The sequence below is a fragment of the Macrosteles quadrilineatus genome, unplaced genomic scaffold, assembly GCF_028750875.1.
Source record: "Macrosteles quadrilineatus isolate MER2022 unplaced genomic scaffold, UCM_ALF_1.0 Scaffold_4__1_contigs__length_99947679, whole genome shotgun sequence".
NCBI lineage: Eukaryota > Metazoa > Arthropoda > Insecta > Hemiptera > Cicadellidae > Macrosteles > Macrosteles quadrilineatus.
This window is the reverse complement of record NW_026542597.1, coordinates 75843984-75860055: the sequence shown is the minus strand read 5'-3', so window position 1 is coordinate 75860055 and position 16072 is coordinate 75843984. Positions and strand designations below refer to the sequence as shown.

General features: G+C 34.8%; 1 protein-coding gene across 1 annotated transcript; it reads left to right on the top strand.

The window, feature by feature from the left end:
• The first annotated feature begins 3788 nt into the window (after window positions 1–3788).
• On the top strand, window positions 3789–15151 carry LOC128993464 (toll-like receptor 3). Its single transcript, XM_054417375.1, has 6 exons — window positions 3789–3896; window positions 5362–5571; window positions 7533–7750; window positions 8690–8904; window positions 11372–11595; window positions 13479–15151. The coding sequence occupies exons 2-6, from the start codon at window positions 5362–5364 to the stop codon at window positions 13752–13754; spliced, it is 1143 nt and encodes a 380-aa protein (XP_054273350.1). The 5' UTR covers window positions 3789–3896; the 3' UTR covers window positions 13755–15151.
• Window positions 15152–16072: the final 921 nt, after the last annotated feature.

The following is a 16072-nucleotide window of genomic DNA, read 5'->3' as shown; positions in this document are numbered from 1 at the left end:
CCGGCGCCGCACCGCCGCGCACACTCCTGCGCCTCCCATTCATCAATACTGTACTGTGTGAGGCGGCTCACGTAGGCCCGCCAAAACCGCCGAACCGCCGCGACGCACATACTGGCTCTAGGCCACGGTTTGTTGGGGCTGGCTAGGTTATTAGGCTATGTTTGTAATTTTATGGAGATGTTCCCATTTATTAATACTCTACAGTGTGATGAAAAGGGAAGGGAATGCAAGTATACGGAGATATCCTTTTGGTGGTCGTGCACACTTAGCAAGAAATTTCATTTTATGATGTTAAAAATTTTTTGTGTCCCCCAAAAATGGGGAATTTTGGGGGCAGCTCAAACCCCCTTCAAGTGACAACTCATTTTGAGGTGTTTACAAAACCATTTTTGGAGGACACTCAACATTTTCAAAATTATATAATGGAAATTCCTGCCAAGGCTGCATGAGATGTCTTGACTTTGTATTCACCTGTGTATGAGATGCACAGTATTACCACAGACAATAGACCATTATTATGGTATTTCTTTTGTCTATGGTATTACCTATTCAAACCTGCTACAACGTAGGCCTACGTGCATGGCATTACTTACTAGATACTTGATACTTGTCTTAAGCGGGCAGCTGATTTTGCGGCCCTAGGGATGTAAAAACCTGCTCGGTCACAAAATAACGATGACAGCTGGCATGGGCAGCAAAACGTAGCTTTCAGCCACCAGTTAACGTATGTAAAACAGCTAAAAACATAATAGTTTAGTGAAAAAAAAATTTGATTTGTTATTGAGTAACGTAACTAATCAAACAAACATCGCGCTTATGAATCCAGTGATTGCTCAAGCAATCAAATGCCTGCAAAATTTTGATTTTACCCTGGAAAACTTAAGTATGGAAACAAGCACACACATTTTTATACCGCAGTGAATGACTCTCCAGCTGTAGATAAACCAGGCGGTTGTGGCTCCCATTGGAGCTTATTGCTTATTGATGTACATCACAGGAGAAAAAAAAAAGGTTTTGTACCTGGACTCAGTAGGATCATACAATTATATACATACACAGAAGAAATAGAAATATGTAATGTGATAATACCAGTACAATTAAATACCCACGACTGTGGTATTTACATGCAGATATTCACAGAACTTATCATTCAACCAATCGTACAGAATGTGTCTCATGATCAATGGAGACTGACAATCGCTTCAATGATGTTTAAGCCAATAATAAGTCATAGCACAACACATAAAGTCATTGATGTCAACAAACGTTCGTCATCAGTCAGTTGCACTAATGTAAACTCGACCTACCAGAGCAACAAAAATGCGAATGAAAATAATATTAACCAATGTGGATGGCTTTCTGTTACTAGGAGAAGTGGTTTAGCTGCTTTTAAACAACAACAGTCAACAAATGACATCCTAGCCCTGTCAAATAAGTATGAACATTTGCGTCATGTTGTAGAAGATGTAAAAGAATCTCCAATTAACCAATCCACAAAAAGTAATGCTGTAAAAGAAAATCACGTACTAAGAAAAATAAATAACTCTCTCGATGGTCAAAATAATACACTCAGTATAACTTTTGGCTCGGACAACCAAAGAAGAAATGTGCAAGCAAAAATTGAAAGTTTTAAGCAACAACAGGATAAAGGCCTTTGGATATGTCAGACCTAATGCGAGACTACACTTCCAATAATTAAATCCTCAGTCATTGAAACACAGAATCCACTTGTTATTATGGGAGGAACAAATGGGTATTTGGAGAACAAATTAAATTCTATTCATGAAAGCTTGGAGAGATTACAAGTTATCTCACGTTATTAAAACAAGACCTACTTTCATCACAATTCTGTTCTCAAACATTTTGATGTACCAATTACGCAAGATGATGCTCAAAGGTTTGCAGCAGTGAATAACCACATTAGGTCATTGGTAGCAAAACCCCAGAATTTACACCTCATAAATCTTGACGGATGTAGAAGACAGCATTTTACCAGACATGGCCTTCACCTGAACAATATTGGAAAAAATAAACTCGCCCACCTCATTATGCATTAAATTGGAAATATTTGAGTACAGATCAAAGAAAAATCAAATCAGCCTAAGGAAAAGAAAATTAAAATTCAGCTGAGTTGAATTACTTTTTTACTAACTTAAATTTAAACCAGAGGGGAACTTTGTTTTCAGAACCAACTGGTGAGCCAATTTAGAATTTCTTAATACCAGTTGGTTGCATTTAGGGTTTTGATGTGGTTTTACTTTGTGAAGAGCTTTTAAGGGCATAGCAGCCTTCAAAATGTTGGTTGTGGTGAGCGGCATGATTAAAGATTGGCTTCTTTTGTCTTCATGTCCACATCAAAACGATGGCCTGTCCTGTATTCGACCTCTTAAAGAGTTTGAAGTCTGAGTCTGGCCAATGTATTCTTTTGGACATTGTGAGTTTCACAAGTGTTTATCTACCAACTGGATGGACCTTGTTTGTAACCTTGCTATCAAATTCAGTTGTACTACTCATAATTTTACAAATACTGTACCACATCAGGGCTTGTGACATGGTTCACAGCCGAGTTTAGAATATTGTTTGAAGGCCGGGAATTTTGAATTTTGGGTCTCACCAACATATTTTTTTTATTTTGTGGCATTTTAAAAATAATACTTTGTTTTCTGAAAAAATATATATACAAAACCCTTTGATTGACGTCCGTGTCTTTATGAAAGGGTTTATCGAAGCCCTGATATCTAGGGGAAGTTTCTTATCGAGACCTTTCATTCAGGTATGCAGTTCATTATGTGTGGGTACGAATTACAGTTTTCTGTGAAGTTCGTGATCCTTATTATATATGTCTAAAGATGTAATCGGGATACAACAAAACTTGAACAATGTAAGACCAGGTTACTGTCGATGCCATTAAGGTCCCAAAACTATGGTCCCGAGGCTTTAAAAATTGTGCCCTTAGGGGTAACGTGTGTAGGGGGTAGCTCAAAATTATCAAATGGCAAGTATAGTCGAGTTTGATATGATTTTACAGGTCTTGACGAAACATAACAATTGACATAAAGAAACCCAAAATCGGACCACTAATAACAAAATAGTGCCCTAAAACGTTTCAAATCCAAATAACCAATAGCTTATTCCCTATATGAGAAATTCGCTAAAACGAAGACATGGTATTACGGTAGTTCCGTGATCCGTTAGGATGCAAGACATATGGTTCAGTAATTAATGGCTTGGTTCTCTGTTGTGGCTCTAAGAAGTTTTAGTGCGTGTTAGCATAGATAAAACATTACTCTAAGATAAACCATACTCCCTTAGGTGTTAGTCCATGGCACCATGTATCCCTTTTGGTTCTTAAATTATGCACTTCACCTAGGAAATAGAAATATATAGTTTATTAAATAAAAAGTTGAGTAAATTAAAAATGGCTACAAACATTTTGTGTATACATTATTTAAAATAGATCTCCATTATTATAATGTCTCTTTGCAGTTTACATTCAAACTGAAATATGTATGCAAACTTTGCATACATACTATTTCAGTTTAAATGTAAAATTTATGATCTATGATAAGCTTTTATTATAGTTTTTATTTTGGTAAAAATTGGTACACATGTGAAATTTAATCAAAGGGCCAAACTACGAAAAAGCCACGAAATCTTCATTTCATGATCATTGCTTTCGGTCTTTACTTGAAGTTTTATTTTGTTGTCTGCTTTTACTCCTGCATTCTTCAGGGCACATCACCGCACGCGCACACCTGTTGGTTGTCTTGTAAATGTTTTGTTTCTATTGTCACAAGTAGGTGTTGGTGTCGTTGGTGTAATTGTTTATTTTTATTTGGGTGGGGGTTAGTCTGTTAGTCATCAGCCAGTAATTATTAGAGTATAATATTTATTTGGTTAGTATTAATAGATTAAAACCTTAAGATATAATATCCCATTCCTGGTCACTGCAGATTTTTTAAATTAAAAAGTTATTATTAGGCCTATTTCATTTTTTGAGGTTAGAAGTTATAAAAGTTACAATTAGACAAAGCAATGAATAACTTAAACATAGGCCTTAGGGGTTCGGCCTGATAAAAAAAGTTTTAGATTTTATATCTTGTCTTTGAGATGGAGTTTTAAGTCAGCTACAATATCTCATGACAAAGGACTACAAACGATTCAGAAAAGAGTTTAATGACAATGTTTAAGCTACATAGAACTAACTACTGACCTACTTAAAAAATCATTAGTCAGAGAATGTTTAGTTTAAGATTGTTGGTTCTATTAGAGCCTAGGGAATAATTAATTGTTGGTTTTATTAGGTTTGACCTATTTATTACTAGGCCTACTAATCAATATTTACTGGTGTAGTGATCGAAGATAACTTGAGAAGTGAGAACTTTTTAGTTCAACTAATAACTCCCATTAATGATTAGTTCAACTGAGTTAATAACAAGCTTACTTTACTTAGATTTATTGTTTGATTTTCATAGTTAAATATCTAATTTCTTGTGAAAATGAGATTTTGCTCACCCATTTAAATTCAAAACTATAGACGTGCTTGTAAGTAGCCTCACTTAGGCCAACTTGATTTTTCCCCTGAGTCTAATCCTAGATTTATACAGGTAGTCCCTATTTTAGGAGATCCTGATATGGTTCCGCATAGGCCTAGCCCTAAACTTAACCTTTTGATCAGTTACATGCTGAGAAGAGTTGCCCATCTCCTTACCCCTGTCACTTGATCATATTCTCTGCTATAACTTAAGTTAGGCCTACTTGGATTCATTCAGCAAGGCGATCACGCAGAATGTATCCATCACGTTGAACGGAGACTCAAGTAAACTTCCGTATCTGTTGTCAAAAACAACTGAATGAAAATCTCAATCGATATCGAATAAAGTAGGCCTACCTAATCGATATATCGAATAATTTTTTATTCCGTTTTTTTACAACAGATATGGAAGTGTACCCGAAGACTAATTTATATACTCTATTGACTATAATATAGGCTAGACTACAATACATTAGCACGTTTCTGGTCCTTCTAAACCATTTATATTTTATTAGTCATTTAGGCCTATAATAGGCCTAAACTTAAATTGAAACCCAAACCTAGGGAAAATAACCTACTTACTCTATTTATACTTTACTAGTCATTTATACTTAAATTTAAATACAAACCTAGGAAAACTAGGTTTAAGAATAACTTAATGGTACCGTACCTAATAGCCTAATGAATTTCTAAGTATTTTTATCCAAAGCTGATGTCAAGTTAATTAGCCTAATAACTAACTTAATAAACCAATATGTAATAAGTTAAATAATATTGTTTTAATTACAATTGATAAAGTACGGTACTGTATTTATAATATTTTACAGATGATGGACTGGCTATCTTTCAGTATTTTCCTCTATGCCTCCGTCATCCTGCCAGTTAAATCTTTGGTTGTCCCATGTAATGATTCTTTTACATCAAAATGTTTATGTGGTGATATTGACTACATGGGGAAAAGACAGTTTGTAGTGAATTGTACCAACACAAATTTTCAAAATGCATCAGTATTACAGAATCTACCTTCAAAAACACAAGTGAGTATTAAAAGACAGTTTGTAATTATTATGGATTTCCCTTTTTCATTTGTTACCAGGAACGTTTTTCTTCAACCAAGAAATCAATAGCGATATTATATTTTTAGCATGGGTAATATTAGGCTGAGTGATTCTTGTCCATTTATGTTTAAATTTTATCTGATCTGCTAACAGGTACACTGGTGATTGTATAGTAGACTGAATGAAAATTTACAGTAGCTTTGCACCAAATCATTGGTTGGATTGTGATCCAAGCCTTTAACACGCTATTTTCTGTAAAATCCAGACAAAAGTTTAGATTAGTACTAGGGTAGTAAGGGTTGTTATTGCCTATATCTCTGCAGTATGTGTGTACGCCAAAACGAGGCTCATCCCTGCTTGCTTGCATAATCTGTGAACCGTGACGCTATTAGCAGCTCTACAGTAGCTGATGTGTACAGTTTGCTGTGTGTTTTTAAAACCATTAAATCTCCTGCTGGGTGAGACGTAAGGTCAGTGATACTTTTTTGATTACAAGAAACATATTCTATGCCGACATTCATCGCCAGATGACAAAAATTTATGGCCCTAATGCAATGAATGAGAGTAAAGTGTGAAAATGGGTTAGGAGTGTAAAAATGGCTGTGAAAAACCTTTTTCTCTTATGGGCTACTTTGAGTAGTCTGAAAACCCACCAAAAACAAAATTCATTCTGAAATAAATATTTTCACGGCCAATTAACTCCCCAGCCCATTCCACATTTGCAACAACAATAATTGCATAATTTGATACACTATCATTTTATCAACTATAAAATAATTCATTCAGATGTGGACTCCACCTAGGTGCGTATATTTTCCCAAGTATAAAGTATAAGTGAAGCGTGAGTGTAGAGTGACGTGAGATGATCTGTGTAGCTTTGTTAGGCCTACTTTCTGACTAAGCATTATGGCCATAAACTTCAGTCATCTGGCAATGAATGTCAGCATCAGATATGAGTTTCTTATCGTCAAAAATGTATCACTGACCTAAGCTCACACACCGTGAGAGATTTATTATTTTAAAGGCACAGCCAAGTGTAGGCTGCATATCAGCTAGGGACAGGGGCCGGACTTAGGACTTCAGGGGCCCCAGGCAAATTTTCCAATGGGGCTCTAGGATTTCAGTTTGGGGGGGGTCCTCCGGGGGGTTTGGAGTGTAATTCTGAATGAAAAACTTAAATTCAAATCCCACCAAATTTTCAATAACATCTTAAAACAAAGGCAGAGCTCGACGCCCATTGGTCAGCAGTCCACATCAGCTGATAAGACAAGACCGACAATGCACAACTAGTTCAGTCTGCATCCTGACCTTGACACAACGGTGTGCGTGCGTCCTGCCCGTATATTTTATATAATAGGCCTATTAATAAGTATTATTCGTTTTCGTTCCGTCCGTGTGTGTGTGATTGTGTATGTAGGCTACCTACTTTTAGTAGGAAACAATGACAAGGATTTCACAATCCAACTGTGATGTTTTGACAATGGCCGATACAAGCCAAAACATGTAAACAAAATACGAAAATAAAAACAAAGCTGTTACAAAAGAAGGCCATTCAGTAAGTGTCTGATTAATTTTTGAAGTTATTAATAAAAACTACTGTGCAAGGGGGCCCCTCGCCCCCTCCGCCCATAGGGAAGTCCGGCCCTGGCTAGGGAGCTGTAAATGGTGCCATTCTGTTCACAAAAATGATGCTAGCGGAAAGGTGCCTCGCTGCGGTGTTAATGCGATTCATAGAGCTAATTTGTAAAACTACCCTAAATGATGAAATTTGATATGCTAGACAAACTAGCGTAGGAAACGTCTAATTTATTCTATTTAATAGAATTTACTATTGTGTGAAAACACAATAAGTGCTTAAGACACACTCGACTAAAAGATATAAACTATTTCAGACTGGCTGTTTATTCAAGATATCAATTATCCAGTAATCTTGTTTGCAGGTTCTGATTTTCACTGGCAACAACATCAACGAGCTTCCAATGAATGTGTTTGGTTCTATGAACAGTTTCTTGGATTTGAAAGTAGTGGACATGTCAAACAACAACATTCAAGACATCCGCGGTAAAACATACCACAGAGTGTCGAATGTCGAGAGACTGATCCTGAACCACAATCAAATATCAATCTCTTCAAAGGAACCGAGCCATCACCATCCACGGTAAACAATGAAATTATATCCTAAATCAGGAAGTCTCCCAAGATTCGGGAAATCACTAACATTTCCTCGTTTACTAACTCAAACCTAGGCCTAAATCTACTTTTGGTGGTGGTAAGTTATATTTTCTTCTAATTAAATAATATATAGCTATAATCTATAAATTCATTATTAACAAAAAATTGAATGTTAAATTCATATTGAAAATAACATTGCAAGCTACAAAAGGGTATTAAAGAAGCTTAATTAGTGAGAATGCTAAAATAATGTAAATGTCATTATATGTATTTTATGTGTTGCTAAGTACAGCTCGCTGATTTAGGCCTACCTTGCTTGATTACGGTTTGCATTGTTATGCCAATGGATTTATGGGTGCTTGTTTCACCAGTATTTTATTTAATGTCACAAATTTAATGATTATTGGCATCCATTATTATTACGCTTAAAAATTCTCAAGATTCCCACCTTACTACGGAACCTACCTTCTCCTCCGCTTGATACTGCGTTGAAATCAGTAGCGTCATAGTTGAAACACTTCTATAAATATGTAAAACATTATATGTATGTACAACATTCTCTATGGATGGCAATACTGGTCTAATATATTAAGCCTAATAAATTTGTTTCAATTATTTGAATGTAAACCCCATGGCTATTGTTAGTATGGCATTGTTGTTTTTATGACACACCACCTTCCTGATTTCTTGTAATCTTTCTCTTATCTTTCTTATCTATTATTTATTGAAAATCACTGTAAACTGTTGAATCATTATTCACATTGATATTTGTAACCTACATTTTAGAAATTATGCAACTTGTGTGTAAAGACGGTTGCTACCAATAAATAAAATATGGAACACTAATGACACAAAACAGAACAGTAAACAACAAGTCCAAAATTAGTAGGTTGCGTTACTTTCTAATCTGTTAAACAACTTTCAGCATTTTTTCCAATTTTGAGAACTTGGTTGAACTCCACTTGACGGATGCATTTGCGGACAACAATCCGGAAGATCTCGCCTCCGATCTGCACGACATTTTCATCAACAGTGAGCTCACTTCTTTGCGCAAACTGCATTTGGAGCAGAACGAGATATCTCAGTTCAAAGACCCAAAAGTCTTCTGCGATCTACCGAACTTACAAGACCTTCATCTGGGTAAGTTAGGCTACTAGCCTATGTTTGTATATTTTTATTTTGTCTTAGTAGGTTATAACCAATATAATTAACGTTTTAAGTAAAAATATTTATTTGGCTAATCGTCTTGGTTATAAAACTAGTATTTAATTGGTTGTCGGTTGAAAATATGTTTCATACTCAGTTACTGATATAGGATTTTAAAGCTTCATTGACCATCTCCCTATTTCCCTTGCCACATGGACAAACGAGGCAAACAATGCAAAACAAAAGGCAGGACAACAAATGCAGCATCAGCAGGCCTACCTTTTTGTTTCAAACTGTTTCTTAAGTGTATTTTTGTAAGTTTTCTCCTCAGAATCCTTTTTCTCATCTCAGAAGCTCTTACCCCTGGAGCATCCACTATTTTATAGTCATTCTGCCTCAAACAAACTATTAGGAATATTATACTGACTGTATGGTATTAAAAAGTAATAGATACAGTAGAACCCCGGTTAACCGAAATAAAGGGGAGGGAGCCGTTTCGGATAACGAATTTTTGGGTTAACCCATCATATGCTAAAATAGCCAATGCATCACCACAGTATGTAGGAAAAATGAATTTAAGAGAATGTCTATATAATTCAGTGTTTTATTTCAGCTACAAAAATGTTCCAATGCGATAGAAAATACTTTAAACCAGACAACTGTTATTAAAGCATTTTACAGCCCTATATTCCTATATTATTTTATAGAACCATTTCGGTTAACCCAAATTCGGTTAACAGGGGTTCTACTGTACTGCATATGCTAAGCACTCAAAACACTCGTAATTCCATTATTCAAAAAAGGAGATAGATATGAATTATCAAACTACCGTCCAATTGCTCTGCTTCTGGCCATGTCCAAAATATTTGAGAAAGCCATGTACAACCGTTTATATAGCTTCCTGGAAAGTAATAACCTTTTTGAGGAAGTCCTGTCAACATGGATTTCGAAGTGGTAGATCAGTTGTGACAGCTGCTACAGAGTTTTTAGAGTCAGTTATTGATTGTTTAGATGCAAAACAAAAAGCTCTTGGCATTTTCATGGATTTCACCAAGGCATTTGACCCTATAAACCACAATCTACTTTTAAATAAATTGTCTAGCATCGGAGTAAAAAATAAATCTCTTCAATGGCTAGAATCATACATTTGTAATAGAAAACAATTTGTAGAAACTATCCAATTCAATAATCAAATGAAAATTACTCACAAGTCAAAAATTAGAACTATTAAACATGGTGTACCACAGGGATCCATCTTGGGTCCCCTTCTATTCATTTGCTATGTTACAAACCTACCAGGGCTGACTAAATCTAGCAAACTTTACCTTTATGGAGACGATGTAAATCTTACAGTTACCTCTAATTCTGAAGAGGAAATTGAAAAGACAGCTAATGCTAATCTAGATATACTTTCAAATTTTTTCCAAAACAATCAGTTACTTTTGAATCCAGATAAAACAAAGTTCATAAATTTTGAGACCCGTCAGACAAGACTTTCAATTAATCCTTCACTAGAAATTAATCAGAAACCTATTGAAGAATTAGAAAATATTAGATTCATAGGATTTGAAATTGACAAAAATTTAACTTGGAATTCTCACGCAAACAAAGTAATAAAAAAAACTGTATCTGGTCTATTTGCATTAACTAGATTAAAAAATCTTCTTGATCAACATTAAAATCAATATACTTTTCGTACATACATTCTGTTATTTCTTTTGGAATATCTCTGTATGGCGCTACATCTATCAATAACTTAGAAACAATCCTAAAATTACAAAAACGAGCTATAAGAATTATTTTGGACCTTGACTCGAGAACTTCAAAAGAGCATTTTAGATCATTAAAAATAATGACAGTATATGGATTGTACATCTATGAAACAGTTCTATATGTTAAAAACAGATTTTCTCAATTGGCGTTAACTGGTGAACACCACCACTACAATACCAGAAACAAAACCAACATTGCTCTAAACCGCCACAGATTAGAACTTTACAGTAAAAAACCAAGTTATACCGGCTCCAAATTTTACAACAAAATTCCAAATGAAATTAAATCGGCAAAAAGCATGGTCGGACGGATTTAAGAGGGGTCTTAAAACATTTCTCATCAACAAGGTATTGTATTCCCTTGATGAACTTTAAAATTTTTAGAAGGAGCGTTAATTTGTAATTTGTATAAACTTATGTTAGATTTTAAGAACTTTGTATCCATAGAATATAACATTGTAATATAAAAACATTTAAGAGAATGACACTATTCATGTACTTTGTGCTTCAATGAATAAAGAAATATTTAATTGAATTGAATTGGTATTTATATAGGGCTGTAGGGACAAGGCTCATCCTCTAGGCCTATAGTGTTTTAAAGTACACAAATTAATTTTGCAAAATTGTTTCAGATTTGTGGGGCTTAACACTATTTTTTCTCTGTTTGATGGAGATGATTGTTTTTCCAGGTCAAAACCACTTGACAGGTTTACACTTTGACATTGACTGTCTCCCCCACCTGAGGTTCCTGGACCTGGAGTACAACAACATCCGACAGCTGGCTCCGGACGATCGCTCGGCTCTAGACAGCTACACCAAGACTCACACGGACCATGGCCTAACCATCGACCTCTCGGACAACTCCCTCACTGGGGGCTGTAGCAGCCTCTATGCATGGATGCAGGCAACCAAGGTACAGTAATACAGTAGTCTTGATTATCTGTCCTAAACTGGCCGCAGCTTAGTCTGGGTAGCCGAGTGGTTATAGTGCTCGCTTTCAAATCTGAAGGTCGCTGGTTCGATCCCAAGCTAGATCGTTTTCAGTCCTAGATGCCATTTGTAATTGGGTTATCAATAATGCTGTCTGTTTGGATTGTTCTCTGAAAGAAAAAAAAAACTCCAAAGGCAGATAAACATGAAGAAAATAACAAAGAAACGTACAAAAAATTAATTTAAAAATCAGTTAAGTATCTGTTGTCAACGCTATTTGAGTTAAATTTTGTGTTGTTCATCGAAAATTAATTTACACACTGTTTTCAACTTGACTGAGATGTTGGATACAGTAAACCTTCGATAGTTCGACACTCCTTGCAGTTCAACACTGGCCGAGCTATTTTGTCAAGTGATATTTAATGGTTACTATTGTGATGTAAGCTGACTTGAACATTAAATTGTCATGTATTGTTGACTTGAAATTTAACTAATGAACAGTGACATTTTTAGGCTTTTTAGTATTTAAAAAATTTTGGTGATTTATATATAAGACTTGTGTTTTTACTTTCCTGTATATTAAACTCCATTTACTTCAGATAGTTCGACATTTCGACATCCCTTAAGTCCACAAAGTGTCGAACTATCGAGATTCTACTGTATCAGAAATGTACAGGGGTGTGACTACGTTAAAAATATTTTAATATTAAATTACAAAAATATATTTAAAAAATATTTAGTATGATATTAAAAAAAATTCAATGACACAAACATAAAAGTTTTATTAAACTTAGTCCACTTCCCATTTTTAGCATAACTAAACTACTGTAAACGGAAATATTATGTAAACAGTTACAATTTATATATGGTATACAGTATATTAATTTATATAACTTATCGTAAGAGCAGATAAAATTGTTTATTCTAAGTTGAAAAAACAAAACATATTTGTTTATTGTCTCTAAAAAAGAAAGTTTGTTTTAAATGCCTTACTACCTGTAGGCCTACTCTAAAAACATTTTCATTATAAACAATACAAATTAAAGACTAAATTAATCCCAGCAAAATCCTGGGCACGCCACTGGAGAGGTATGCAGATATGAGGAATTGACAAATTATTTGGTATACAATAGTGATTTGTCAATAATGAATCTCAAAACTTAGAAAACGTTTTTGTTTTGAATGTATGCTGCATTATCGTATGTAGCTTTTATATTTGTTCAATTACTGTATAAACTGTTCTTGAAAAATCTGTTTTTTTACTAACTTATACCTAAAACATAAACAAAAATGAACTGCGGCGTTTACGCTATTTCAAGAAAAATATAATAATTTTTAACCTGGTATTGTCTTTGACCGGTTGTCGAAAATATGCGACATTACAAAAGGTTATCAAAAATATAAAAAAGCAAAAATATATTATTTACAAACACAATTGCAGCCTATAGCAATGCAAACGATTGCTGTTTCACAGGTGTTTCACCAAGTGACAGCCGGTCTATGTGCAAGATTAAATTGTATACCTCGGTCGGGGGCAATGACGCATATATGCACACTCGGTAGCAAACGTGTTAAACAATTAGAAAATCTTTCAAGTTATGTCAATAATCTCATCTTCTGGTGACAAGCCAGACACTGCGGGCTCAGAATATTTTTCGACAACTACGGTAGCCATTAACCCATTATGTAAACACTATTGCCACTCACATCTCTCAGCTATTCAAACTGACTTTATATTTTATATTGCAGTACAGATCAGATAGTATGGAAGTTTAGTCAGTTACAGAAATGTCCACCTTCAAATCAGAGGTTTTACTCTTAGATTAAAACCAGCTAATATCTCCCTCACGTCTTCTATTTCACCAGGTTGTCGTCCGCAACAAAAACATTCTCCACTGTCATGAGCTCCACCCGTCTGATGGCTGTCCAACATTATTGACGTCTCAGGTTCAGGCCGCGCCATCCTCTCACACAGGAACGGAGCTATTTCTACTGGTCGCCCTGTGCGCAACCCTCGGGCTGCTGGCCTACACTAACTGGCATCCTATTGAGAAACAGATGCGGCCTTTGGTGGACGCCCTCTCTCACAAAGTTCATTATACCAACATCGGCCGACATGAGGAGCAGGAGATGAACGTGTGAAGAGGATTTTACCGTAGGTTAACTGTAGCCGTCCTGTACAACGGTTAGGTTAGATTCCTACAACTCCTAACCAGTGTCGAAGTACCTAGTCTGTAAATACCTAACGGATACTAGTAGAGGTGGATTTATAGTTTTAATGTGATTGGATGTTAAAAAAAGTTGTACGTAGATGTCCTTTGTTTTATCAGAGTATAATAGTTTGTGGCACATTCATAGTATGCACCAAAATATTTAGTACGGTAATGGAAATTTTGGCATAATTTATTTTTCGTGAAGATTTTGCAGCTGTGCCTTAAATTAACTTAAAAATACCTCTTAGCTTTTGAAGAACAAATTTGACAATTAATTAGGCTACCACAGCAGAAATGAAAGATAACTAGTTAAATTTATTCAATATGTTATCTGCCTCTTCTTAGTATTCCACATCCATTTAGCATTTAGTAACCTAAGAGTATTACAATTTGGTTTTGAAATGTTCTATGTAGTATTATTTAGGTTTAAATAATAATTAGACAACTATAAGACTAACCAATTACAGAACAATATGTGATATAGCATTGAATAATGTACTTATTTAAATTTTAAGGACATTATCTTTATTAGCATTCTTTACACTGCCTTATTAACAATTTTATATTTAAGTATCATCTTTGACTATTATTACAACGTATCATTCATTCAGTATTGATTATTAAAGTATTATCCTATCTTTACTCTGGTCTTAATATCTATAGTTTAAGACTTATATTGTTTATCAATTAATTTTAATTTATAGTTCTTATAGAATGACATTGTATTTTATTAGGGATTGAGTATGAACAAAACTATTTTTGAAGGACATAAACAATTAATTTCTTTACAAATTTTCTTCCACATTTTAGCACCTAACTTGTTATTTCAATTAAGTCGGTCCTGTTTTGGGATCACCGAGCTATAAACTGATCTCCTGGTTCAAATCCCTACAGTCAGTCATACTTTTAAACTTGCGAGGAAATGCTTTTACTCTGTGATTCGAATCAAAGGAGATACCGTTAGTACTTTTTTACAAATCATGCTTTTAGTACTTGTCTCACTTCATTCTGCACTCATATCGGCAGAACTAAAGAATATATTCATTTAATAGATATTAGAAATGTGCCTTAAAAATTTACAATGTTTTTAAACTAATAAGATCGTCAAAACAATCTTAAATTAGGACATCGCCTTAAAAATGTCAATATTAGTTTGTATGTTTTTATAATATTCTAAATTTTTATATAAAATTGTATTATTTTTATCTTTAAAAGACTTACAGTTATGCTAAGTTGTTGCATTTACACAACTTGATGTCCCCAGACAGTAAAATAAAAATGCTTGTTTATCTATGGTAATAATCTTATTGATTGAATTATAACGATTTTGACTATTTAGTTTGTTATTTCACCCCTCGATATTGTTACGTTTAGATCAGATGATATCCTGTGATATATGTTCACTGCTTGATACACATTATTAGTTGGAATAATTTTATCCAAGAACTTTTCAGAACCGTTTGCAGACAAACTGATGATGATGGGAGGCAGCCAGGTTCTGACATTACATGTATTTATTTGCGTTGTGCTCTATTTAAAACTGTTCAAATTCAACCTAATACAGTTACAAACTGCCTCAGAACGGTGGGTGAACTTCTCAAAGCACATTAGACCTGACCATGAAGGATCAACCAAAAGCATAGGCAGTAGTGCTAAAACTTGACTCCTAAGACACATCAAGCTCAGTGTAGAACTGCAACTATGCGAATCAATTGGGATTTAGGACAGTACCACATTCGGACTGTAAACAATTTGGATAATTGGATTTTGACTGAAATTTGGGGTATTTTACAGAAAATAGGGCGAGTTGAGCAGAGCTTTTACTATAGTGATCACAGAATGCGTCAGCCAAGATCGATCGAAAAATTCACGCTCACGGAGAGGCGATTTTGATTTTCCTTGACCGTAGGAGACGGATGATAATATCTACAAGGCCACGGAAGCTGTGCAAGATTTTTCCGCAGTTTTGAAAATGATGATATTTTATTAACCTCAAGAGAAGATATGATAAGCCAAGAAGACCGCAGGACCGGTTTTGGATTTTGCCGCGATCACAGCTGCTATCATCTTTAGTAACCATTCTCGCTAATTATGGTTTTAAGTTTTATGAATTCTCTCTGTAAGCGATTTGGAAAGTTGGAGTTCGGATATTTGATTGTATTTAACTTTTCAGCTGTTTTCGTTTAGTTATATTAAGCATAGATAGTTGGTAGCAGTTAAGTAGTTCTTTCTTGCACCTGAGCTGCT